Source organism: Oncorhynchus tshawytscha, linkage group LG09 (assembly GCF_018296145.1).
Source record: "Oncorhynchus tshawytscha isolate Ot180627B linkage group LG09, Otsh_v2.0, whole genome shotgun sequence".
NCBI classification, from domain to species: domain Eukaryota; kingdom Metazoa; phylum Chordata; class Actinopteri; order Salmoniformes; family Salmonidae; genus Oncorhynchus; species Oncorhynchus tshawytscha.
This window is the reverse complement of record NC_056437.1, coordinates 10,352,135-10,379,537: the sequence shown is the minus strand read 5'-3', so window position 1 is coordinate 10,379,537 and position 27,403 is coordinate 10,352,135. Positions and strand designations below refer to the sequence as shown.

General features: G+C 45.5%; 1 protein-coding gene across 1 annotated transcript in view; it reads right to left on the bottom strand.

Annotated features, from left to right (window-relative positions):
* ctif (CBP80/20-dependent translation initiation factor) overlaps positions 1-27,403 on the bottom strand; it is a 150,526-nt gene that overhangs the window by 64,203 nt on the left and 58,920 nt on the right. The window contains exon 9 of the mRNA XM_042327947.1: positions 7,356-7,432. Coding sequence (XP_042183881.1) covers positions 7,356-7,432 — 77 coding nt within the window. The remainder of the gene's footprint in view (positions 1-7,355; positions 7,433-27,403) is intronic.

The window sequence follows — 27,403 nt, the reverse complement described above, 5'->3', positions numbered from 1 at the left end:
CTTCCCCTACTACTACTACTCTCTCTTTCTATCTCTTCCCCTACTACTACTACTACTATCTCTACCTCTTCCCCTACTCTCCCTCTCTCTCTCTCTCTACCTCTTCCCCTACTACTACTACTCTCTCGCTATCTCTTCCCCTACTACTACTCACTCTCTCTCTCTCTCTCTACCTCTTCCCCTACTACTACTCTCTCTCTTTCTACATCTTCCCCTACTACTACTACTCTCTCTCTCTTTCTACATCTACCCCTACTACTCTCCCTCTCTCTCTCTCTACCTCTTCCCTACTACTACTCTCTCTCTCTCTACCTCTTCCCCTACTACTCTCTCTCTCTCTCTACCTCTTCCCCTACTACTACTCTCTCTCTCTACCTCTTCCCCTACTACTACTCTCTCTCTCTCCTCTACCTCTTCCCCACTACTACTGTCTCTCTCTACCTCTTCCCCTACTACTACTGTCTCTCTCTCTACCTCTTCCCCTACTACTACTGTCTCTCTCTACCTCTTCCCTACTTACTACTCTCTCTACTCTCTCCCTACCTCTTCCCCTACTACTACTGTCTCTCTCTACCTCTTCCCCTACTACTACTACTCTCTCTACTACTCTTCCCTCTACTACTCTCTCTACCTCTTCCCCTACTACTACTCTCTACCTCTTCCCCTACTACTACTCTCTCTACCTCTTCCCGTACTACTACTACTCTCTCTCTCTACCTCTTCCCCTACTACTACTCTCTCTCTACCTCTTCCCCTACTACTACTGTCTCTCTCTACCTCTTCCCTACTACTACTACTGTCTCTCTCTACCTCTTCCCCTACTACTACTCTCTCTCTCTACCTCTTCCCCTACTACTACTGTCTCTCTCTACCTCTTCCCCTACTACTACTCTCTCTCTCTACCTCTTCCCCTACTACTACTCTCTCTCTCTACCTCTTCCCCTACCACTACTACTCTCTCTCTACCTCTTCCCCTACTACTACTCTCTCTACCTCTTCCCCTACTACTCTCTGTCTCTCTCTACCTCTTCCCCTACTACTCTACTGTCTCTCTACCTCTTCCCCTACTACTACTGTCTCTCTCTACCTCTTCCCCTACTACTGTCTCTCTCTCTACCTCTTCCCTACTACTACTACTACTGTCTCTCTCTCTCTCTCTACCTCTTCCCCTACTACTACTCTCTCTACCTCTTCCCCTACTACTACTCTCTCTCTACCTCTTCCCCTACTTCCCTCTCTCTCTCTCTACTCTCTCTCCTCTTCCACTACTACTGTCTCTCTCTACCTCTTCCCTACTACTTACTACTCTCTACCTCTTCCCCTACTACTACTGTCTCTCTCTACCTCTTCCCCTACTACTACTGTCTCTCTCTCTACCTCTTCCCCTACTACTACTCTCTACCTCTTCCCCTACTACTACTACTACTCTCTCTCTACCTCTTCCCCTACTACTACTCTCTCTCTCTACCTCTTCCCTACTACTACTGTCTCTCTCTACCTCTTCCCCTACTACTACTACTACTGTCTCTCTCTCTTCCTACCTCTACTACTCTCTCTCTCTCTACCTCTTCCCTACTTCTCTCTCTCTACCTCTTCCCCTACTTCTCTCTCTCTCTCTACCTCTTCCCCACTACTACTGTCTCTCTCTACCTCTTCCCCTACTACTACTACTCTACTCTCTCTCCTCTTCCCCTACTACTACTGTCTCTCTCTACCTCTTCCCCTACTACTACTGTCTCTCTCTACCTCTTCCCTACTACTACTACTCTCTCTCTACCTCTTCCCTACTACTACTACTACTCTCTCTCCTCTTCCCCTACTACTCTCTCTCTCTCTACCTCTTCCCCTACTACTCTCTCTCTCTCTCTACCTCTTCCCCTACTTCTCTCTCTCTCTCTACCTCTTCCCTACTACTACTACTACTGTCTCTCTCCCTCTTCCCCTACTACTCTCTCTCTTCCCCTCTTCCCTACTACTACTGTCTCTCTCTACCTCTTCCCCTACTACTACTCTCTCTCTACCTCTTCCCCTACTACTACTCTCTCTCTACCTCTTCCCCTACTACTACTACCTCTCTCTCTACCTCTTCCCCTACTTCTCTCTCTCTCTACCTCTTCCCCTACTTCTACTCTCTCTCTCTACCTCTTCCCTACTACTACTACTCTCTCTCTACCTCTTCCCCTACCACTACTACTCTCTCTCTACCTCTTCCCTACTACTCTCTCTCTCTCTTCCCCTCTTCCCTACTTCTCTCTCTACCTCTTCCCTACTACTCTGTCTCTCTCTCTACCTCTTCCCCCTACTACTACTCTCTCTCTACCTCTTCCCTACTACTACTACTACTGTCTCTCTCTACCTCTTCCCCTACTACTCTCTCTCTCTCTACCTCTTCCCTACTACTACTACTGTCTCTCTCTACCTCTTCCCCCTACTCTCTCTCTCTCTACCTCTTCCCCTACTCTCTACTACTCTCTCTTCCCTACTCTACTCTCTTCCCCTACTACTACTCTCTCTCTCTACCTTCCCCTACTACTACTACTCTCTCTCTCTACCTCTTCCCCTACTACTACTACTACTCTCTCTACCTCTTCCCTACTACTACTCTCTCTCTACCTCTTCCCCTACTACTACTGTCTCTCTCTACCTCTTCCCCTACTACTACTGTCTCTCTCTACCTCTTCCCTACTACCCTACTACTACTACTGTCTCTCTCTACCTCTTCCCCTACTACTACTGTCTCTCTCTACCTCTTCCCCCTACTACTACTGTCTCTCTCTACCTCTTCCCCTACTACTACTACTGTCTCTCTCTACCTCTTCCCCCCTACTACTACTACTGTCTCTCTCTCTCTCTACCTCTTCCCCTACTACTACTACTACTACTACTGTCTCTCTCTCTCTCTACCTCTTCCCCTACTACTACTCTCTCTACCTCTTCCCCTACTACTACTCTCTCTCTCTCTACCTCTTCCCCTACCACTACTACTGTCTCTCTCTACCTCTTCCCCTACTACTACTACTACTACTACTACTGTCTCTCGCTACCTCTTCCCCTACTACTACTGTCTCTCTCTACCTCTTCCCCTACTACTACTGTCTCTCTCTCTACCTCTTCCCCTACTACTACTACCTCTCTCTCTACCTCTTCCCTACTACTACTACTACTACTACTGTCTCTCTCTCTCTCTACCTCTTCCCCTACTACTACTCTCTCTACCTCTTCCCCTACTACTACTACTGTCTCTCTCTACCTCTTCCCCTACTACTACTACTGTCTCTCTCTACCTCTTCCCTACTACTACTGTCTCTCTCTACCTCTTCCCCTACTACTACTGTCTCTCTCTACCTCTTTCCCCTACTACTTCCCTACTGTCTCTCTCTCTTCCCTCTTCCCCTACTACTACTGTCTCTCTCTACCTCTTCCCTACTACTACTGTCTCTCTCTACCTCTTCCCCTACTACTCTCTCTCCTACCTCTTCCCTACTACTACTGTCTCTCTCTACCTCTTCCCCTACTACTACTGTCTCTCTCTACCTCTTCCCTACTACTACTACTGTCTCTCTCTCTACCTCTTCCCCCCTACTACTCTCTCTACTCTTCTACTCTCTCTCTCTCTACCTCTTCCCCTCTCTACTCTCTCTACCTCTTCCCTACTACTACTACTACTCTCTCTACCTCTTCCCTACTACTACTCTCTCTCTACCTCTTCCCCTACTACTACTACTCTCTCTCTACCTCTTCCCCTACTACTACTACTGTCTACTACTCTCTCTACCTCTTCCCCTACTACTACTGTCTCTCTACCTCTTCCCTACTACTACTCTCTCTCTACCTCTTCCCCTACTACTACTACTACTGTCTCTACCTCTTCCCTACTACTACTACTACTACTACTGTCTCTCTCTCTACTCTCTTCCCTCTACCTACTACTACTACTCTCTCTACCTCTTCCCTACTACTACTACTGTCTCTACCTCTACCTCTTCTACCTGTCTACTACTACTACTACTACTGTCTCTCTACCTCTTCCCCTACTACTACTACTACTACTGTCTCTACTCTCTCTCTACCTCTTCCCCTACTACTACTCTCTCTACCTCTTCCCCTACTACTACTCTCTCTCTCTACCTCTTCCCTACCACTACTACTGTCTCTCTACCTCTTCCCTACTACTACTACTACTACTACTGTCTCTCTACCTCTTCCCTACTACTACTGTCTCTCTCTACCTCTTCCCCTACTACTACTCTCTCTCTCTCTACCTCTTCCCCCTACTACTACTACTGTCTCTCTCTACCTCTTCCCCTACTACTACTACTACTACTGTCTCTCTACCTCTTCCCCTACTACTACTACTACTACTACTTCTTCCCCTACTACTCTCTACCTCTACCTCTTCCCTACTACTACTGTCTCTCTCTACCTCTTCCCCTACTACTACTGTCTCTCTCTACCTCTTCCCCTACTACTACTACTGTCTCTCTCTCTCTCTCTTCCCTACTACTACTACTCTCTCTCTACCTCTTCCCTACTACTACTACTCTCTCTCTACCTCTTCCCTACTACTACTGTCTCTCTACCTCTTCCCCTACTACTACTGTCTCTCTCTACCTCTTCCCCTACTACTACTGTCTCTCTCTACCTCTTCCCCTACTACTACTACTACTTCCCCTACTACTACTGTCTCTCTACCTTCCCTTACTACTACCTACTACTACTGTCTCTCTCTACCTCTTCCCCTACTACTACTACTGTCTCTCTCTACCTCTTCCCCTACTACTACTGTCTCTCTCTACCTCTTCCCCTACTACTACTACTGTCTCTCTCTACTTTCCCCTACTACTACTGTCTCTCTCTACCTCTTCCCCTACTACTGTCTCTCTCTACCTCTTCCCCTACTACTACTGTCTCTCTCCCTACCCCTACTACTGTCTCTCTCTACCTCTTCCCTACTACTACTGTCTCTCTCTACCTCTTCCCTACTACTACTACTACTACTGTCTCTCTCTCTACCTCTTCCCCTACTACTACTGTCTCTCTCTACCTCTTCCCCTACTACTACTGTCTCTCTCTACCTCTTCCCTACTACTACTACTGTCTCTCTCTACCTCTTCCCTACTACTACTGTCTCTCTCTACCTCTTCCCCTACTACTACTGTCTCTCTCTACCTCTTCCCTACTACTACTGTCTCTCTACCTCTTCCCCCTACTACTGTCTCTCTCCCCTACTACTACTACTGTCTCTCTCTCCTCTTCCCCTCTACTCTACTCTTCCCTCTTCCCTACTACTACTACTGTCTCTCTCTCTCTCTACCTCTTCCCCTACTACTACTACTCTCTCTCTCTACCCCTACTACTACTGTCTCTCTCTACCTCTTCCCCTACTACTACTACTGTCTCTCTCTACCTCTTCCCCTACTACTACTGTCTCTCTCTACCTCTTCCCCTACTACTCCTCTCTCTCTCTACCTCTTCCCCTACTACTACTGTGTCTCTCCTCTACCTCTTCCCCTACTACTACTGTCTCTCTCTACCTCTTCCCTACTACTACTGTCTGTCTCTACCTCTTCCCCTACTACTACTTCTCCTACCTCTTCCCCTACTACTACTCTCTCTCTCTTCCCTACTCTACCTCTCTCTACCTCTTCCCTACTACTACTACTGTCTCTCTCTACCTCTTCTCTCTCTACCTCTTCCCCTACTACTACTGTCTCTCTCTACCTCTTCCCCTACTACTACTGTCTCTCTCTACCTCTTCCCCTACTACTACTCGCTCTCTCTCTCTACCTCTTCCCCTACTAGTCTAAGTAGTTTTTTACATTGGATGTGTCTCAATCCACCACAACCCTGATGTAACACTCTGCATCTGTGGTGAACGGTGACAGAGTCAGAGCGGTGTTCGTCAGACCATGAGACATCCCGAAAAATCGGTAATTCTCACAAAATGGTCTGTAGCGTCCGAACAGTTCGGCCAACAAATAATTATGACCCGTGTTTTGTTAAAAGGTGGTGGAAAACTCTGTCTCAGGCACCGCTCCAGAATCTCCCATAACAATTGAGTTGAGATCTGTGCACTAACACACACACACACACACACACACACACACACACACACACACACACACACACACTTTAAACCCCCTGTGCTCCATTGAGACCCCTCTTTCAAAGACATTAACACCTCTTCTTCTAGTCACGGAAGACAAGGTAATGGGCGACTGGGTGTTGGTTATTCATGACCCTAAACATGATCACCTCATGTAAGTTGCGCTGCAGGAGTGACGCGCCTCACGTTTGACTAATTGTGGTTCTTTGTATAAAAAAAATATATATATAAAAAATATAAAAACATTTTAAAAACACACGTGTCATTAAGTTGTTTTGGGAAACTGGTACTGTCAAGTTTCATTATAAAAAATAACAGATGAAATGATTAAAGATACCTACTTTATATAGTTCACAGGTTGACCGTAAGTATTTGTCAAAATAGTACTAATATTCACTTTTATTCAAAACGGATTTGGAAAATAATACCGAGGGTATTTGGAGAAGGCACATACGGTACGCCGTACAACCCAGAGCCATAGAACTGCAGTATTATCATCAGTCAATCTTTAAAAAGTCAAATCGTAGCCTTCATGTTCAGCAACAACTACCTCATACGACCATTGCAGTAGTACAAGACAAACCACAGGCAACTTTACAATCTAACCCCAGCTATTTAACCCACAACAACAACAAAGCACACAATCACTGTTTGAAATCAATTACCTAACGCAGCTTAAAAAAGGGAAGAACAGAGAGAAATAGAAGAGAAGAAAGAGTCAGTAAAATATCTCTCTCTCTCTCTCTCTCTCTCTCTCTGGCTCAACTTTCCTCTTTTCACAGTCAGACACCCAAATATTTTCTTTCTCCGTTGTTTCTTAGCAACAGGGGAGAACGTTCCACTGACGTCATGCAGCGGGAGACATTTTAAGCAGATTAAACTGCGATTAAACTCATTTAATTGAGTGAAGGAACGATGAACGCTGCAGTGAGAGAGAGAACTCAAGAGAGGCTGATGTCGACAGTCACCAGTGTTTGGGGATGACAGCATTCGAATCCAAAATTGCACCCTATTCCCTATATAGTGCAATACTAAAAACCTTTGAGACACAGACAATTAGACTCAGACACACAGACCAGAAGACTTTTCTGTCTATGTGCAAGAGAGTCTGGGACCAGGAGAATTCCTGCTTTTACATTACTTTGGCTGGAGAGAAGAGTTAAGGGTTCTGGGCTGACAGTGTTTCATCAGCGCTGCAACAACGCTCCTGGAGAGGAGTGTGTGTGTGTGTGTGTGTGTGTGTGCTTACCGTCGGTCGTTCCTCCTGCGTCGGAAGAGCGTTTTGGTGTGTGCGATCTCTGCTTCATTAGGCAGGGGCAGGAAACCCTGCAGACAGAGAGAGAACTAGCAAACACTCATCTAAAGCAAGTCACAGTACACCAACAGAGTGTGCAGTCTACAGCCACTACTTCATCCATTAAACAGTGGTACAGTATGGTTGTTGTCAGTCAAGACTGGTCCGTCTGTCTGGTGTTGCCTTGGTTACAGATACTGAACTACAAGTGTGAGGAGGAGGAGGAAGGCAGAGGAAGGGTGTGTGTGTAAAAGTGTTGATAAGGTGTGTGCATAGCGTGTGTGTACGTCTGAGTAATATGTGGATAAAATGGTAATATATAATATATTTGAATATGTATGTGGTGGGTTGGTTGCCTGGCAACCCATCTACATTGCTCCAGGCCAACTGACGTTTCTTCTCCACAGTGAGTCTGGATTTGCTTTTCTCCCCGACGATTTCTAGAATGCGAACACATTCTAACCACTGATTTGTCCCAGAAACCAATGGGTTGGGCCAGAGCCGGCCTATATGAAATTCAACTCTAATTGGTTAGATTTGATAGAGATGATCCAATCGCTGATAAAACATTTCACAATGTCCTCATTTTAAAGTCACACAAAATACTTATACTGTAGGGTGGCCGTTTCAGACTAAATGTATGTAGCGATCGATGGAGCACCGGAATTCAATTCAAGGTGAGTCGTCAGGCAAGGTGAGTTGGCATTGCGGGTGTGAATGAGTGTCGAATGTGAGTTTAAACGCCTGCAGTGTTACTGTGTGTGTGTGTGTGAGACGGAGAAGTCCATCATTGGCCGCGGGGCAGCGTTTGGCACACTGACACACACACATTCGTGCTCTGTTATCAGCTACGTTAACAATGCGGGTCGACAGTTAACTTCTCTTAGTACAGACATTGCACACTCTGTTCTTACTCCATATCAGTAGGGGTGGGATTGTGTCAATATGTTATATTGGTATATATTGTATCATGAGAAACGTGTTGTAATGTATATAATTCAGTATGTTTAGCTGAGTGGAAAATTTAGACTTTGACGAAGGGAATTGCTTAATGAATTAGTGCTGGGTATGTTCTGATGGGGGGGTCTTCCCCTACAAAAGGAGCCTCTCTCTCAGTTCAAGGGGGGAACCATATTGTATGGAGCTGGTGATGGGGCAGCGTTGTGTTTTAGCTGTCCCCATAATGGTTACTTTGGATGGCAGTACTGTTGTTTTTCTTCTGGATTCACTCTGTAAATAAACACCCTGGGATTCACTCTGTAAATAAACACCCTGGGATTCACTCTGTAAATAAACACCCTGGGATTCACCCTGTAAATAAACAACCTGGGATTCACCCTGTAAATAAACACCCTGGGATTCACCCTGTAAATAAACACCCTGGGATTCACTCTGTAAATAAACACCCTGGGATTCACTCTGTAAATAAACACCCTGGGATTCACCCTGTAAATAAACACCTGGGATTCACTCTGTAAATAAACACCCTGGGATTCACTCTGTAAATAAACACCCTGGGATTCACTCTGTAAATAAACACCCTGGGATTCACTCTGTAAATAAACACCCTGGGATTCACTCTGTAAATAAAAACACCCTTGCACAGAAGTATTTTTATTTGATAGAGGTTCTTCTGGTCTACTCTACGTGACTGTGTGTGACCACAGGCTCTCTCTGCAGCGTGACCACAGGCTCTCTCTGCAGCATGACCACAGGCTCTCTCTGCAGCATGACCACAGGCTCTCTCTGCAGCGTGACCACAGGCTCTCTCTGCAGCATGACCACAGGCTCTCTCTGCAGCGTGACCACAGGCTCTCTCTGCAGCATGAACACAGGCTCTCTCTGCAGCATGAACACAGGCTCTCTCTGCAGTGTTACTGTTATCTTCCCATCAGCAGCATCTGCACAGGAAAAACTGGAAACCCTAACTCTGGGGCAGGCAGACGCCCTCCCTACAGACTAGAGGTCGACCGATTAAACGGAATGGCCGATTAATGATTTTTTTTACACCTTTATTTAATATTTATTTAACTAGGCAAGTCAGTTAATTTAGAACACATTCTTATTTTCAATGACGGCCTAGGCTTTCGACTCTGTCAATCACCATATTCTCATCGGCAGACTCAGTAGCCTCGGTTTTTCGGATGACTGCCTTGCCTGGTTCACCAATTACTTTGCAGACAGAGTTCAGTGTGTCAAATCGGAGGGCATGCTGTCCGGTCCTCTGGCAGTCTCTATGGGGGTGCCACAGGGTTCAATTCTCGGGCCGACTCTTTTCTCTGTGTATATCAATGATGTTGCTCTTGCTGCGGGCGATTCCCTGATCCACCTCTACGCAGACGACACCATTCTATATACTTTCGGCCCGTCATTGGACACTGTGCTATCTAACCTCCAAACAAGCTTCAATGCAATACAACACTCCTTCCGTGGCCTCCAACTGCTCTTAAACGCTAGTAAAACCAAATGCATGCTTTTCAACCGATCGCTGCCTGCACCCGCATGCCCGACTAGCATCACCACCCTGGATGGTTCCGACCTTGAATATGTGGACATCTATAAGTACCTAGGTGTCTGGCTAGACTGCAAACTCTCCTTCCAGACTCATATCAAACATCTCCAATCAAAAATCAAATCAAGAGTCGGCTTTCTATTCCGCAACAAAGCCTCCTTCACTCACGCCGCCAAGCTTACCCTAGTAAAACTGACTATCCTACCAATCCTCGACTTCGGCGATGTCATCTACAAAATGGCTTCCAACACTCTACTCAGCAAACTGGATGCAGTATATCACAGTGCCATCCGTTTTGTCACTAAAGCACCTTATACCACCCACCACTGCGACTTGTATGCTCTAGTCGGCTGGCCCTCGCTACATATTCGTCACCAGACCCACTGGCTCCAGGTCATCTACAAGTCCATGCTAGGTAAAGCTCCGCCTTATCTCAGTTCACTGGTCACGATGGCAACACCCATCCGTAGCACGCACTCCAGCAGGTGTAACTCACTGATCATCCCTAAAGCCAACACCTCATTTGGCCGCCTTTCGTTCCAGTTCTCTGCTGCCTGTGACTGGAACGAATTGCAAAAATCGCTGAAGTTGGAGACTTTTATCTCCCTCACCAACTTCAAACATCAGCTATCTGAGCAGCTAACTGATCGCTGCAGCTGTACATAGTCTATTGGTAAATAGCCCACCCATTTTCACCTACCTCATCCCCATACTGTTTTTATTTATTTACTTTTCTGCTCTTTTGCACACCAATATCTCTACCTGTACATGACCATCTGATCATTTATCACTCCAGTGTTAATCTGCAAAATTGTAACTATTCGTCTACCTCCTCATGCCTTTTGCACACATTGTATATAGACTCCCCCTTTGTTTTCTACTGTGTTATTGACTTGTTAATTGTTTATTCCATGTGTAACTCTGTGTTGTCTGCTCACACTGCTATGCTTTATCTTGGCCAGGTCGCAGTTGTAAATGAGAACTTGTTCTCAACTAGCCTACCTGGTTAAATAAAGGTGAAATAAAAAAAGGTAAAATAAAAAAAGGAACAGTGGGTTAACTGGTTAAATAAAGGTGAAATAAAATAAATAAATAAAAAGGAACGGTGGGTTAACTGCCTGTTCAGGGGCAGAACGACAGATTTTCACCTTGTCAGCTCGGGGGATCCAATCTTGCAACCTTACCGTTAACTAGTCCAACGCAATAACGACCTGCCTCGCTCTCGTTGCACTCCACAAGTAAGCCACGGTAAGTAGCTAGCTAGCATTAAACTTATCTTATAAAAAACAATCAATCATAATCACTAGTTAACTACACATGGTTGATGATATTACTAGATATTATCTAGCGTGTCCTGCGTTGCATATAATCTGACTGAGCATACAAGTATCTAAGTATTTGACTGAGCGGTGGTAGGCAGAATCAGGCACGTAAACATTCATTCAAACAGCACTTTTGTGCGTTTTGCCAGCAGCTCTTTGTTGTGCGTCAAGCATGACTTCAAGCCTATCAACTCCCGAGATGAGGCTGGTGTAACCGAAGTGAAATGGCTAGCTGGTTAGCGCGCGCTAATAGCATTTCAAACGTCACTCCCTCAGCCTTCTAGTAGTTGTTCCCCTTGCTCTGCATGGGTAACGCTGCTTCGAGGGTGGCTGTTGTCGTTGTGTTCCTGGTTCGAGCCCAGGGAGGAGCGAGGAGAGGGACGGAAGCTATACTGTTACACTGGCAATACTAAAGTGCCTATAAGAACATCCAACAGTCAAAGGTTAATGAAATACAAATGGTATAGAGGGCAATAGTCCTATAATTCCTATAATAACTACAAACTAAAACTTCTTACCTGGGAATATTGAAGACTCATGTTAAAAGGAACCACCAGCTTTCATATGTTCTCATGTTCTGAGCAAGGAACTGAAACGTTAGCTTTCTTACATAGCACATATTGCACTTTTACTTCTCAAAACACTTTGTTTTTGCATAATTTAAACCAAATTGAACATGTTCCATTATTTACTTGAGGCTAAATTGATTTTATTGATGTATTATATCAAGTTAAAATAAGTGTTCATTCAGTATGGTTGTAATTGTCATTATTACAAATAAATTACTTTTTTTTATTTTTAAATTGTCCGATTAATCGGTATCGGCTTTTTGGGTCTTCCAATAATCCGTATCGGTGTTGAAAAATCATAAATCGGTCGCCCTCTACTACAGACACTTTAATCCCCCACCCTGCTGGGGCAGGCAGACGCCCTCAGCCCCACACTTTAATCGCACTTCAGTCATCAGAAATCAGGCGTGCCGCAGCGCCAGAGGAGCCAGCCAGGGTCGGGCAGAACCACGTCAGATGTTTTCCATCACAGTGTTCTTTCAGATTCCCCCTGCATCACTTTGACTGACAGCTCCAGTCACCAATATGAGAGAGAGAGCGAGGGAGAAGAGCCATATAAACACACCCAATACTCGTAGGCTTTACAGTCACACAAGTGTGATGCTGATGCTTGTCACCAGTAACACAATTCAATACAAAACATGTAATATTGAGTTTCATCCCGTTGGCCCTCAGAACAGCCTCAACTCATTGGGACATGGATGCTTGAGTCGAAAGCGTTCCACAGGGATACTGTCCCCATGTTGACTCCAAGTTGGCTGGATGTCCTTTGGGTGGTGGGAGCTTGCTTAATAGACACGGGAAACTGTTTTGAGTGTGAAAAACCCAGCAGCATTGCATTTCTTGACCCAAACCGTTGCGCCTGGCACCTACTACCATACCCTGTGGACAGGAACTTAAATATTTGGGTCTTGCCCATTTACCCTCTGAATGGTACAGATACACAATCCATGTCTCAACCCGTCTCAACCCCTTCATCGACACAAATCCTTTTACTGTTTGCTTTACAGTGACAGATGAGGGTTTCACTTCTCAGGTGATTAGTTTCGTTGCTCAATCAAGCTAAAGGTTTGGAAATGACTTCAATTCATATTTGAACCCAGGTCTGTTCAGTCTGTACTCTCTCTCTGTGCTGGCCCAGGGGACTCTGGGAGGGAAGGAACCCAGGTCTGTTCAGTCTGTACTCTCTCTCTGTGCTGGCCCAGGGGACTCTGGGAGGGAAGGAACCCAGGTCTGTTCAGTCTGTACTCTCTCTCTGCTGGCCCAGGGGACTCTGGGAGGGAAGGAACCCAGGTCTGTTCAGTCTGTACTCTCTCTCTGCTGGCCCAGGGGACTCTGGGAGGGAAGGAACCCAGGTCTGTTCAGTCTGTACTCTCTCTGCTGGCCCAGGGGACTCTGGGAGGGAAGGAACCCAGGTCTGTTCAGTCTGTACTCTCTCTCTGCTGGCCCAGGGGACTCTGGGAGGGAAGGAACCCAGGTCTGTTCAGTCTGTACTCTCTCTGCTGGCCCAGGGGACTCTGGGAGGGAAGGAACCCAGGTCTGTTCAGTCTGTACTCTCTCTCTGTGCTGGCCCAGGGGACTCTGGGAGGGAAGGAACCCAGGTCTGTTCAGTCTGTACTCTCTCTCTGCTGGCCCAGGGGACTCTGGGAGGGAAGGAACCCAGGTCTGTTCAGTCTGTACTCTCTCTCTGTGCTGGCCCAGGGGACTCTGGGAGGGAAGGAACCCAGGTCTGTTCAGTCTGTACTCTCTCTCTGTGCTGGCCCAGGGGACTCTGGGAGGGAAGGGGCCCAGGGGACTCTGGGAGGGAAGGAACCCAGGTCTGTTCAGTTCAGATCCATTCAGAAAGAAGTGAAACTTTCCAGAGAGTCTGGGCTCAGAGGTCTGGAAAGTTCCATTTCTTTCTGAATGACCTGGATCTGAATTGAACAGACTTGGGTTCCTTCCCTCCCCGAGTCCCCTGGGCCAGCAGAGAGAGAGAGAGTTGGACAGAGCAAGACAGAAAGAGACAGAGCAAGAGAGAGAGTGTGTGTTGGACAGAGCAAGACAGAAAGAGACAGAGCAAGACAGAAAGAGACAGAGCGAGAGAGAGTTGGACAAAGCAAGACAGAAAGAGACAGAGCGCGAGAGAGAGAGAGTTGGACAGAGCAAGACAGAAAGAGACAGAGCGAGGGAGAGAGAGAGTTGGACAGAGCAAGACAGAAAGAGAGAGCGAGAGAGAGAGTTGGACAGAGCAAGACAGAAAGAGACAGAGCGAGGGAGAGTTGGAGAGCAAGACAGAAAGTTGGACAGAGCAAGACAGAAAGAGAGAGCGAGAGAGAGAGTTGGACAGAGCAAGACAGAAAGAGACAGAGCACGAGAGAGAGAGTTGGACAGAGCAAGACAGAAAGCGAGAGCGCGAGAGAGAGAGTTGGACAGAACAAGAGAGAGAGAGTGTGTATTGTGTATGAAGCCCCACAGCCCCCAGAAACACAGGGATTATACTTGGCGTAACAGAGACACACACAGAGCACTGAGCCGTTCACCTGCACTGAAACACCATCACACTACTTGTAGTTACACATTTAATAACACAGTCTGTCTGGGAGGTTTGAACTCTAAAAGTGGAACTTTCAGCATTTTAATTAGTAGTCAATATCAAATTCAAATTCCCAGTTTATGTTACAAAACCAACTTTATAAGAGGTTTTAAAAATAGTTTCTATTTGACTCAGCGTTCCATGACGTACACTAAGGCATTGTTGGTAGAATAGATGGATGCAGTTCAATGCATGATTCATATAATTCACCAATACATGTCTTGGTAGTCCAAAACATATTGCTATCAGGTTGTAGATCACAGCTACAGCTACTGGTACATTGTTTACTGCCTCCACCCATTCGGGATGCACTGTTTCACTTTAAATTACTCAATATTTTTAACACAAACTGTAACTAATCAATGTCCCTGATTCCAGGTCTGTTGAAGAGGCCAACACAACATGGCCATCCAATCAATGTCCCTGATTCCAGGTCAGTTGAAGAGGCCAAACACAACATGGCCATCCAATCAATGTCCCTGATTCCAGGTCAGTTGAAGAGGCCAACACAACATGGCCATCCAATCAATGTCCCTGATTCCAGGTCAGTTGAAGAGGCCAACACAACATGGCCATCCAATCAATGTCCCTGATTCCAGGTCAGTTGAAGAGGCCAACACAACATGGCCATCCAATCAATGTCCAATTGCTTCAATGGGAAATAAATACTGATTAGTGCCAAATGTCCATTCCCAATAAGTCTGCTTCATTCAGGATTTAAGTGGGTAACTCCAGAGAACACTCTGAGCCAGGGACTCAAAGGAAAGTGGGAGGGAGGGAGAGGAAGAGAGGGGGGGAGAACGAGGGGCAGAGTTGCATGTTTAGCTACTGTTGTTTTCCTATAGGATATCATTAGCTGTAATCCAGCTTCCAGATGGTTACCAGGTGACTGTCTCAACTCCAGTATACTTAGTCATCAAAGCTAGAGGGGAAAAATGTCAATATTTAGACTAATGTTAGATTTGGGGTTTGCATGAGAATCTGTTGTGCCTCTTTCCATCATAATGTAAGAGTTTTAGGAAATAGAAAAAAAATACCCTTTTCGATATTCCAACTCAGACGGCAGTATTTTGTTTATAGATAGACGTTATCTCCCTGAGCAGCTTTCAGACTCAGCAGACGGCAGTATTTTGTTTATAGACAGACGTTATCTCCCTGAGCAGCTTTCAGACTCAGCAGACGGCAGTATTTTGTTTATAGACAGACGTTATCTCCCTGGGCAGCTTTCAGACTGCAGTATTTTGTTTATAGACAGACGTTATCTCCCTGAGCAGCTTTCAGACTCAGCAGACGGCAGTATTTTGTTTATAGACAGACGTTATCTCCCTGGGCAGCTTTCAGACAGCAGTATTTTGTTTATAGATAGACGTGATCTCCCTGAGCAGCTTTCAGACTCAGCAGACAGCATTATTTTTTGCTGGAATAGCATTTTTCAAAAACTGTCATCGGTGCAGATTAAAATAAAAAAATAAACATTTGATGAGAAACGTAAGGTTTCTCTCCAGCCTCATTCAGACCAGACTTGATAGGAAAACGGTAACATAAAGCCTACAGGAACACGGTAACATAAAGCCTACAGGAACACGGTAACATAAAGCCTACAGGAACACGGTAACATAAAGCCTACAGGAACACGGTAACATAAAGCCTACAGGAACACGGTAACATAAAGCCTACAGGAACACGGTAACATAAAGCCTACAGGAACACGGTAACATAAAGCCTACAGGAACACGGTAACATAAAGCCTAACAGGAACACGGTAACATAAAGCCTACAGGAACACGGTAACATAAAGCCTACAGGAACACGGTAACATAAAGCCTACAGGAACACGGTAACATAAAGCCTACAGGAACACGGTAACATAAAGCCTACAGGAACACGGTAACATAAAGCCTACAGGAACACGGTAACAAAGTGCTGTGAAAAAGTATTTTCCTCCTTTTCTGATACTGAATGTTAAATCAGATCTTCAACCAAAACCTAATATTAGAGAAAGGAAACAAATACTTAATTTCTTTAATTAACAAAGTTATGCAACACCAAATTCCCCTGTGTGAAAAGTAATTCCACCTTTACAATCAATAACTGGTTGTGACTCCTTAAGCTGCAACGACTCCAACCAAACTCTTCCTGTAGTTGTTGACCAGTCTCACGTCGCTGTGGAGGAATTTTGTCCCTCTCTTCCATGCAGAACTGCTCAGGTAGCCGACAGACAGGGTATAGCTGATAAAATCAGTTGAGGATCAAGTTCGGTATGACAATATCACGTGTACTACATATAAAGACCTGCGTCTTTAGTGAACTCTAGCTACCCAGCGACTTGATAAGAAACACTGTAGTATGGTCTCTCTCATAGTATAACCTTGTGTTATGTGAGCAGAAGAGCAAAGCCAGACTCAGGCAGCAGACTCATGGCAGCAGACTGTAGATAGACAGGGGGGAGGACCAGACTAACAGGTAGAAAGGGCCAGACTGATCAGAGTATGCTCAGCACATCTCCCCCAGCTAGGCCAAGGAAAGAGAAGTCATAAGTCATTGAGAGCAAGAAAGCCTGTTATAATATATATACACATCTATATGTATTTGACCAGGGAAGTTGACTGAGAACACGTTCTCATTTACAGCAACGACCTGGGGAATAGTTACAAGGGGGAGGAGGGGGGATGAATGAGCCAATTGGAAGCTGGGGATGATTATTTGACCATGATGGTATGAGGGCCAGATTGGGAATTTAGCCAGGACACCAGGGTTACCACCCCTACGATAAGTGGCATGGGATCTTTAGTGACCACAGAGTCAGGAAACCCGTTTAATGCAACATTGGAAAGACAACACTCTACACAGGGCAATGTCCCCAATTACTGCCCTGGGGCATTTTTAAATATTTTTAGACCAGAGGAAAAGGTGCCTCCTACTGGCCCTCTAACACCACTTCCAGCAGCATCTGGTCTCCCATCCAGGAACTGACCAGGACCAACCCTGCTTAGCTTCAGAAGCAAGCCAGCCGTGGGATGCAGCGTGGTATGCTGCTGGTGTTTGGATAGGGACAGAGCATGTCATACACACATGAGTTCTGAAGTTCTGAAATTCAGACCTCCCTACACTGGGTTGAGCTGAGAGGGACACGCATCACAATGCGTGTTCTGTTTCGGTCACGTCTCTACTCTCTGCACATGATCGTGATGCTCCATGGCCAGGTCACAATGTGGGGTTGGCAGGGCGACACAGAGGCGGAGAGGAATTCCAGATCCCGACGACCTCTTAACCCTCACTGTGTAGCCCACAACCCCTCTCTGCTTATTGATGCTTGTTAAGTCTCTGTCCAAAAGCAATACATTAAGCAGAGACACAGAACGCTCAATGTAGGGCAACACAAAATCACTGTTTCTGTCTGCCGTCTCCAGTCAGCTCACGGTGAAACATGTGATAGAGATGTCATCGTCTCTGGGCAGGAAGGGAAACAGTTGATTTCTTTTTATTATTTGGTTTCTTAAAAGGGACCATGTTTTCTTCAGCACAAATAACACTCTTTAATTGTTATTGAGGAAAACTGGCACTGATTGACGACCGTCTGACACATGAGAATTTGGAATGGAGGGGGGTGGGCAGGATTTCATATATAAAATTCTGCCTCTCCCTCCCTCCATTCCAAATTGCCCTCCTGTCTCCTGATGTACTGGCCTGTCTCCTGGTAGCGCCTCCATGCTCTGGACACTACGCTGACAGACACAGCAAACCTTCTTGCCACAGCTCGCATTGATGAGCCATCCTGGATGAGCTGCACTACCTGAGCCACTTGTGTGGGTTGTAGACTCCGTCTCATGCTACCACTAGAGAGAAAGCACCGCCAGCATTCAAAAGTGACCAAAACATCAGCCAGGAAACATAGGAACTGAGAAGTGGTCTGTGGTCCCACCTGCAGAACCACTCCTTTATTGGGGGTGTCTGGCTAATTGCCTATAATTTCCAGCTGTTGTCTATTCCATTTGCACAACTGCATGTGAAATTTATTGTCAATCAGTGTTGCTTCCTAAGTGGACAGTTTGATTTCACAGAAGTGTGATTGACTTGGAGTTACATTGTGTTGTTTAAGTGTTCCCTTTATTTTTTTGAATATATATTATATATACATACACACTATTGGGCCAATTAAGGTATTACACACACATGTATAAACACGTGTACACACACACACACACATACATACAATACATACATAACATACATAACATATAAAAAAATACCTTTATTGGCCCAATAGTTACATCATTAAATTAAACTTTTGTTCATTTTAACAGGCCTATAGAGTTTCAGGGGAGAGAGAGGAGGAAGGAGAGCAAAGAGAGAGCAGAGAGAGAGGAGGAAGGAGAGCAAAGAGAGCGGAGGAAGGAGAGCAAAGAGAGCGCAGAGAGAGAGAGAGGAAGGAGAGCAGAGAGAGAGGAGGAAGGAGAGCAAAGAGAGCGGAGGAAGGAGAGCAAAGAGAGCGCAGAGAGAGAGGAGGAAGGAGAGCAAAGAGAGCGGAGGAAGGAGAGCAAAGAGAGAGCAGAGAGAGAGGAGGAAGGAGAGCAAAGAGAGAGCAGAGAGAGAGGAGGAAGGAGAGCAGAGAGAGCGCAGAGAGAGAGGAGGAAGGAAAGAGCAAAGAGAGCGAGAGAGCAGAGAGAGAGGAGGAAGGAGAGCAAAGAGAGCGGAGGAAGGAGAGCAGAGAGAGAGGAGGAAGGAGAGCAAAGAGAGCGCAGAGAGAGAGGAGGGAGAGAGCGCAGGAGAGCAAAGAGAGCGGAGGAAGGAGAGCAAAGAGAGCAAAGAGAGCGGAGGAAGGAGAGCAAAGAGCGCAGAGAGAGAGAGAGGAAGGAGAGCAGAGAGAGAGAGCAGAGAGAGAGGAGGAGGAGAGCAGAGAGAGCGGAGAGAGAGGAGAGCAGAAGGAGAGCAGAGAGAGAGCGCAGAGAGAGGAGGAAGGAGAGCAAAGAGAGAGCAGAGAGAGAGGGAGGAAGGAGAGCAAAGAGAGAGCAGAGAGAGAGGAGGAAGGAGAGCAAAGAGAGAGCAGAGAGAGAGGAGGAAGGAGAGCAGAGAGGGAGAGCAGAGAGAGAGAGAGAGCAGAAGAGAGGAGGAAGGAGAGCAAAGAGAGAGCAGAGAGAGAGGAGGAAGGAGAGCAAAGAGAGAGCAGAGAGAGAGGAGGAAGGAGAGCAGAGAGAGAGAGCATAGTCAGGGCCGTCTGATAACAGACCTTTGGGAATTATTTTAATTTCACTGCCTGTGTTGTGGTGTGTGTGTAGCAGCCAGCCAAGACAGCTCACCCTGCCAAGCAGCTATATTCCATTTGCTGCATCTTGCACCTCAGGCGGCAGACATTTTGTAATCTCTGTTTGCAGACTTTCCTCTTTGGGGGACCTTTATATCACTTACAAAAGCGACTGCGGGGAATGTGTGCATTATATAAAACATTTTCTTGAAATTACTGTATTTGTCTGCATTGAATTATTATAGTCCAATGACAAATAATGACCTATTCTAACACTGAAAAATACACTGGTGATATCCATCTTTGAACACAAGAATGAAGTCATGTCAATAAATCTCTTCTTAAAATGACAGACGTGTAATGACAACACAAGAGAAAAAGTGGAAGTTAACTGAACCATTTCTCCATCTCTTGGAGGAGGATTTTCAGGGCATTGGGCTACAAAAAGGCACAGAATCAGACACGCCGTGTCACTTCCTTTGACACATTTTTATGCGTTTTTGAGACCAAATGGAACCTTCCCCTTTATAGTGCACTACTTCTGACCTGGGCACAAACAGACATTTAGGACACATCCTTGAACTATCCTCCCAGCTCAAATCAAATCTAATGGTCTTATACACATATTTAGCAGATGCTATTGCAGGTGTAGTGAAATGCCTGTATTCTTAGCTCCAACAGTGCAGTGATATGTAACACTACACAACAATATAATTAAGAAATGTATAAATATTAGGACGAGCAATGTCGGACTCCGGAGTATAAATATATACGAAGGAAAGTAGGAAAGTATTGAGACCCCTCAACTTTTTCCACAATGTTGTTACGTTACAGCCTTATTCTAAAATGGATCAAATATATTTTTCTCCCCCAGCAATCTACACACAATACCCTATAATGACAAAGCGAAAACAGGTTTTTAGATATTTTTTGCAAATGTATACAACACTGAAATACCTTAAGTTTTCAGACCCTTTGCTATGAGACCTGAAATTGAGCTCAGGTGCATCCTGTTTCCATTGATCATCCTTGAGATGTTTCTACAACTTGATTGGAGTCCACCTGTGGTAAATTCAATTGATTGGACATGATTTGAAAAAGGCACATAACTGTTTATAGAAAAGCAAGGATCTGGGGAAGGGTACCAAAACATTTCTGCAGCATAGAAGGTCCAAGAACACAGTGGCCTCCATCATTTTTAAATGGAAGAAGTTTGGAACCACCTAGACTCTTTCTAGAGCTTGCCGCCCAGCCAAACTGAGAAATCGGGGGAAAAGGCCTTGGTCAGGGAGGTGACCAAGAACCCGATGGTCACTGACAGAGCTCCAGAGTCCCTCTGTGGAGATGGGAGAACATTCCAGAAGGACAACCATCTCTACAGCACTCCACCAAATCAGGCTGTTATGGTAGAATTGCCAGACAGAAGCCACTCCTCAATAAAAGGAAGATGACAGCCTGCTGGGAGTTCAGGACCTCAGACTGGGGTGAAGGTTCACCTTCCAACAGGACAACGACCCTAAGTACACAGCCAAGACAATGCATGAGTGGCTTCGGGACAAGTCTCAGAATGTCCTTGAGTGGCACAGCCAGAGCAAAGAATTGAACTCGATTGAACATCTCTGGAGAGACCTGAAAATAGCTGTGCAGCGACACTCCCCATTCAACCTGATAGATCTTGAGAGGATCTACAGAGAAGAATGGGAGAAACTCCCCAAATACAGGTGTGCCAAGCTTGTAGCGTCATACCCAAGAAGAATCGAGGCTGTAATCACTGCCAATGGTGCTTCAACAAAGTACTGAGTAAAGAGTCTGAATACTTTAATTTATTTTAAATTAGCAACAATTTCTGAACCTGTTTTTGATTTGTCATTTTGGAGTATTGTGTGTAGATTGAGAAGGGAAGAACTAATTGTAGAATAAGGCTGTAACCTAACAAAACATGGAAAAAGTCAAGGGGTCTGAATAAATTTCCAAATGCACTATACTGTCCCCATCCATACAGCCAGCGGGGTTCTCAGTACATCGCGCAGACAGGAATAAAGAACTCTCTGGGAAAAAGAAAGGCAGAGGTATTGGTTTCATGATTAACTACTCATGGTGTAACTTTTTATAAATTTACAGGAACTCAAGCCCTTTTGTTCACCCGACATAAAACACCTCACAATCAAATGCCGACCGCATTACCTCCCGAGAGAATTCTCTTCGGTCATCGTCACAGCCGTGTATTCCCCCCCTCAAGTAGATTTGAAATGTTTAATACATTTGCACATTTTTTCTAAACTGTTTTTGTCATTATGGGGTATTGTGTTTAGATTGATGAGGGAAAACATTTACTTAATCCATTTTGGAATAAGGCTGTAACGCAGAGGTGCCCAACCAGTCGATCGCGAGATGATTATACATCTACTAGAATTCAGCCACACAAATCAATACCTATAATCTCTTTGTTTTAATATGACAGTCCTCCATTCACAGCCATTTACATAAAATATGACCCGTCCTGCCCACTTAGTGATGTAGGCCTAGTTAGCGCGGTCAGATGCAGCCCGCCAACTCCAAATCGAGGTAACGGAGATGCCAGGCAGGCAGCTAGCTAACTAACTTTGTAGCTAGATTCGTTCTTAGATTATTTTTAAGTTGTGTGGTCAACAGCAGCAATGAGTGAAGGGGAGGATACAAAACAACTGGAAACGTATCATTTCTACAAGGAATGGGAGGATTATTTTTTCGTCAAACTCAAAATGCGTGTGACTCATCTGCCACAATAGCATCGCTATCCCAAAGGTAACATAGAACGACATATAAAACCAATCACAAAACCCAGGAAAGAGATTTTCCAGCGAAGACTGAATTACGAAGAAGGTACAGGAACTAAAAAAAATCTACTGGCAGCGCAGCAGTCAATTTTCACATGGCCTGTGAGCAAAAGGAAGGCGGCAACCATAGCATCTTATTGTGTGAATCGCGTTCTTGCCAAGCATAAAAAGTCATTCAAAGATGGGGAGATGATCAAGGAAGCATTTAATGAGGCTGTAGACTCGCTGTTTGGAGATTCTAAGAATAAGACTGAAATGATGGCTGCCGTCAATGACATTCAGTTGTCCAGAAATACGGTGACAAGAAGATGTGAGGGAATAGTGGAGAACCTCGAGGATCAACTGAAGGAGGATATTGACAACTGCGAGTGTTACTCCCTCCAGTTTGACGACTCCACAGATATGGTAGATGTGGCACAGTTATGCATTTTCATCAGAATGTTATTTGACAACACGAGTACAAAAGGAGGAACTATTCGCCATTTCGCCACTGAAAGGACATACAAGGGTCGAAGATATTTTTCAAGCTTTCGTGGAGTTTGCTAACAAATTCCAACTTCCCTTTTGTAAGCCGTCTCCATGACTACCGATGGGGCACCTGCTATAGTAGGCCGCACTAGTGGGTTCGTTGCATTGTGCAAACGGGATGATTCTTTCCCAGACTTTCTTAGTGATCACTGCGTAATTCATCAGCAAGCTTTGTGCAGGAGGATGTTAAACATGTAAGAGGTGATGGGATGCTGCGATGAAGATTGTGTGTTCTATTCAAGCAAGAAGCCTACAGCGGAGGCTATTTAACGCTCACTTAGAAGAGACGGAAGCGGAGCACACAGACCTGCTGCTGCACACGGATGTGCGGTGGCTGAGTCTAGGTACATTTTTTAGGGAGATTCAGTGAGTTGTTGCCTGAAATCAAGGGGTTTCTCAAGGTATCCAAACAAGCAAAACAAGCACAGCTAGAGGACACAGTGGCTCCTGGATTGAGCTTGTCTCGCTGACCTAACTTACATGCTTAACAAATTGAATGTAGAGCTGCAAGGAAAAAGAAAACATGTCAATTGACATGATCAGCTCTGTGAACACTTTTAAATGGAAACTACAAGCTGCAACGTAAGGACCTGCACTTCTTTCAACATGTATTCTGACCCTGAACGTCAGGGACAAGGACACAGCACAGCTTGACAGTGGATGTTAGGTGGAGCAAGTCCAGAGCATCCTATCGGACTTCGACAGTCGTTTCACTGACTTTGCATCACTTGAGCCGATTGTCACTGATTTGTGCGTTCCGTTTGGCACAGACATAAATGTGGAAGTCATTGCTTCAAAAATGGGACCACTTTTTCAGATGGACACAACTATAGCAGAAACTGAAGTTCTCACTCTTCAAAATGACATTCAGCTTAAATCCAGGGTAACCACTGAGATGAAGGAAGAGTTCTGGGAGCTACTGCTAGAGGGGAAGTATCCCAACATAACAAGATGTGCTCTCAACTTATCAGCCCTTTTTGGATCAACCTACCTCTGAGTCTGCATTGTCTCACATGAAGATAAAGTCCAAGTACAGACCTACTATGACTGATGACCACCTTGTGGCCTGCATGAGACCTGCAACAAGCTGCTACAGCCGTGACTATGAAAAACAGCTTGCCTCCACCCAATGCCAAAAGTCACACTAAAAAAAAAAAGGTAGGAAATTAAATGAGTTGCACTTATTTGTGTAAAACATGTTATTGGTCCATATTATATTTGGGTATCAAATAGTATTCATAGCAGCAGGTCCATACTCAGTGGTGTGTTGTGTTTCATACATTTTGTTGGTTGGTTTAGATTTAAAGACTGGTAGATCTCATCAGGCTGGCAAATGAAAAAGTAGATCTGACGTCAAAGAAGGTAGGGCACCCCTGATGTAACAAGATGTGGTAAAGGGGAAGGGGTCTGAATACTTTCCAAATGCACTGTATATCCAGGGAGAACCATGATTCCATGAAACAGAGTATCTTACAATCCCTGATGTCTCTCTGGAAGGAGACACTCTCCCTGAGCCCGTCTACTTTATTGTCCAGGGACTGAACATTATGTAGTACTATACTAGGAAGCCGTGGATGGTATGCACACCTCCTGCTGTATTTGAAAAAAATATGTACATCTAGCAAGCCAGGCAACTAAAAGCAAATATAGACAATGTGTGTTTGTTGCTTGCTTATTAGCGAAATATCTAGCCAGCTCACATAATAACCAGAACATGGCTGACAACATTTTTAATTTAAACTGTAGCCAACTGTAATTCACCATAAAGATGAAAATTAACACATTACAGGGTCATTATTTGCAAAATATTTATAAGCTAACTTACTGTTGTTAATGTGAAGAAATTAAAGCAGTGCATTGCATTCTGTCCTCAGTGTTGGCAAAAGCAATTTTGGGAGACCCACTATTGGCTCCTTGATGTGCCGCTAGATAAAATTTTGCCTTTGCCACAACGATGTCACAGCACCAATTTGCCTTGCTGCGGCACAGCTACAGTCCACGAGGTAGCGTGGACCGAGGTAGCGTGGACCGGGGTTGCGTGGACCGGGGTTGCGTGGACCGGGGTTGCGTGGACCGGGGTTGCGTGGACCGGGGTGGACCGCGTGGACCGGGGTTGCGTGGACCGGGGTTGCGTGGACCGGGGTTGCGTGGACCGGGGTTGCGTGGACCGGGGTTGCGTGGACCGTGCGTGGACCGGGGTTGCGTGGACCGGGGTTGCGTGGACCGAGGCAGCGTGGACCGAGGCTGCGTGGACCGAGGCTGCGTGGACCGAGGTTGCGTGGACCGAGGTTGCGTGGACCGAGGTTGCGTGGGCCGAGGTTGGACCGGGTGCGAGGTTGCGTGGGCCGAGGTTGCGTGGACCGAGGTTGCGTGGACCGAGGTTGCGTGGACCGAGGTTGCGTGGACCGAGTCAATATTGCGTGGGTTACCGAGGTCAGCGTGGAATGTCTCTTGTTCAGTTGCTGCCAAATCAACGGCAATATAAAAAGGTGAATGCCGACAAGAAAGAGGTAAAGATGTGGCTGTTTGAAAAGGGAACATAAGCCCAGTTGTTTTTACAGACAACATACGGTGAATCCTATGTGAAAGACATATTAGTAAGGGCCAAGTCTTGATACGCAAAACTGCCAAGACGCCATTCATATTGGCTACAACTAGTTGCTTTTCTCAGAGATCCTAGATCATATCATTTCTTCTGACACATGACCCGTTTGCTTGCCTTGCCCATTTCAAACCTGTTCCAGTCTTTGATGTGTAATACATGTGGAACTCGCACTAATTTGACACATTACTAAAGTGAACAGCCCGTGCTAACCAACTGGTGCTAGCCAACTGGCATCCTCCACACAGGCAGGCAGCACAGAGATACACAGGGTACTGATGCTTAAGTACAGACATCCATCCAAGGTAGCATCCCAAATGGCACCCTATTCCTTATAAAATGCACTACTTTTAACCAGGGCCCCCATAGGGCTCTGGTCAAAAGTAGTGCATGACGTAGGGAATAGGGTGCCATTTGGGATTGGGACCCAAGCCAAGTTTCCTCTCGGACCTCACAGCTCACATCATTTCATTAAGAGAGGTATTCCGGAGCGCAGAAGGCAGGCAGGCGAGGGGAGGCTGACGGGGTAAGAGAAGCGTAGCTCCAACTAAACAGGAAACTCTGTGGAATGTCTTTCCACCCAAGGCCAGGCAGGGCCTCCAATACCCGCTCTCTCCCTTGGTCTCAGGTCAAACCCTGGATCAACTCTAGGCGAGGGTGCACACGCGCTAGTACAAAACGTTATACAGCTGCACTATTTGACAGCATCTTGACTGGCTGCATCGCCGCCTGGTATTGCAACTGCTTGTCATCCAACCGCAAGGCACTACAGAGGGTAGTACGTACGGCCCAGTACATCACCGGGGTCTGAGCTCCCTGCCACCCAGGACCTCTATAACAGGCAGTGTCAGCGGAAGGCCCTAAATATTGTCAAAGACTCCAGACACCAAAGCCATAGACTGTTCTCTCTGCAACCGCATGGCAAGTGGTACTGATGCACGAAGTCTGGAACCAACAGAACTCTGAACAGCTTCTACCCCCAAGTCATAAGACTGATAAATAGTTTACCAAATAGCTACCTGAACTCTCTGCATTGACCCTCTTTTGCACTGACTCATCACATACACTGCTGCTACTGTTTATGATCTATCCTGTTACCTGAACCAGTCAAAAGTTGACACCTAAACTATTGCAGGGTTTTTTTTTTTTTTTTAACTGTTTTCTACATTGTAGAATAATAGTGAAGACATTACACTATGAAATAACACAAATGGAATCATGTAGTAACCAAAAAAAAAAAGTGTTAAACAAATCAAAATATATTTTATATTTGGGATTCTTCAAAGTAGCCACCCTTTGCCTTGACAACTTCACACACTTGGCACTCCCTCAACTAGCTTCACCTGGAATGCTTTTCCAACAGTCTTGAAGGGGTTCCCACATATGCTGAGCACTTGTTGGCTGCTTTTCCTTCACTCTGCGGTCAAACTAATTCAAAACCATCTCAATTGGGTTGAGGTCGGATAATTGTGGAGGCCAGGTCATCTGATGCAGGAACCAAAAATCTCAAATTTGGACTCAGACCAAATGACAGATTTCCACCTGTTTAATGTGCATTGGTCGTGTTTCTTGACCCAAGCAAGTCTCTTCTCCTTAAGTAGTGGTTTCTTTGCAGCAATGTGACCACGAAGGCCTGATTCACAGTCTCTTCTGAACAGTTTATGTTGAGATGTGTCTGTAACTTTACCTCTGTGAAGCATTTATTTGGGATGCAATTTCTGGGGCTGGTAAAGCCAGGTGACATCCTCATGAAAATGGTTGAGAGAATTCCAAGAGTGTTGAAAGCTGTTATATTTTGTAGAACCTGTTCAACACGTTTTTGGTTACTACATGATCC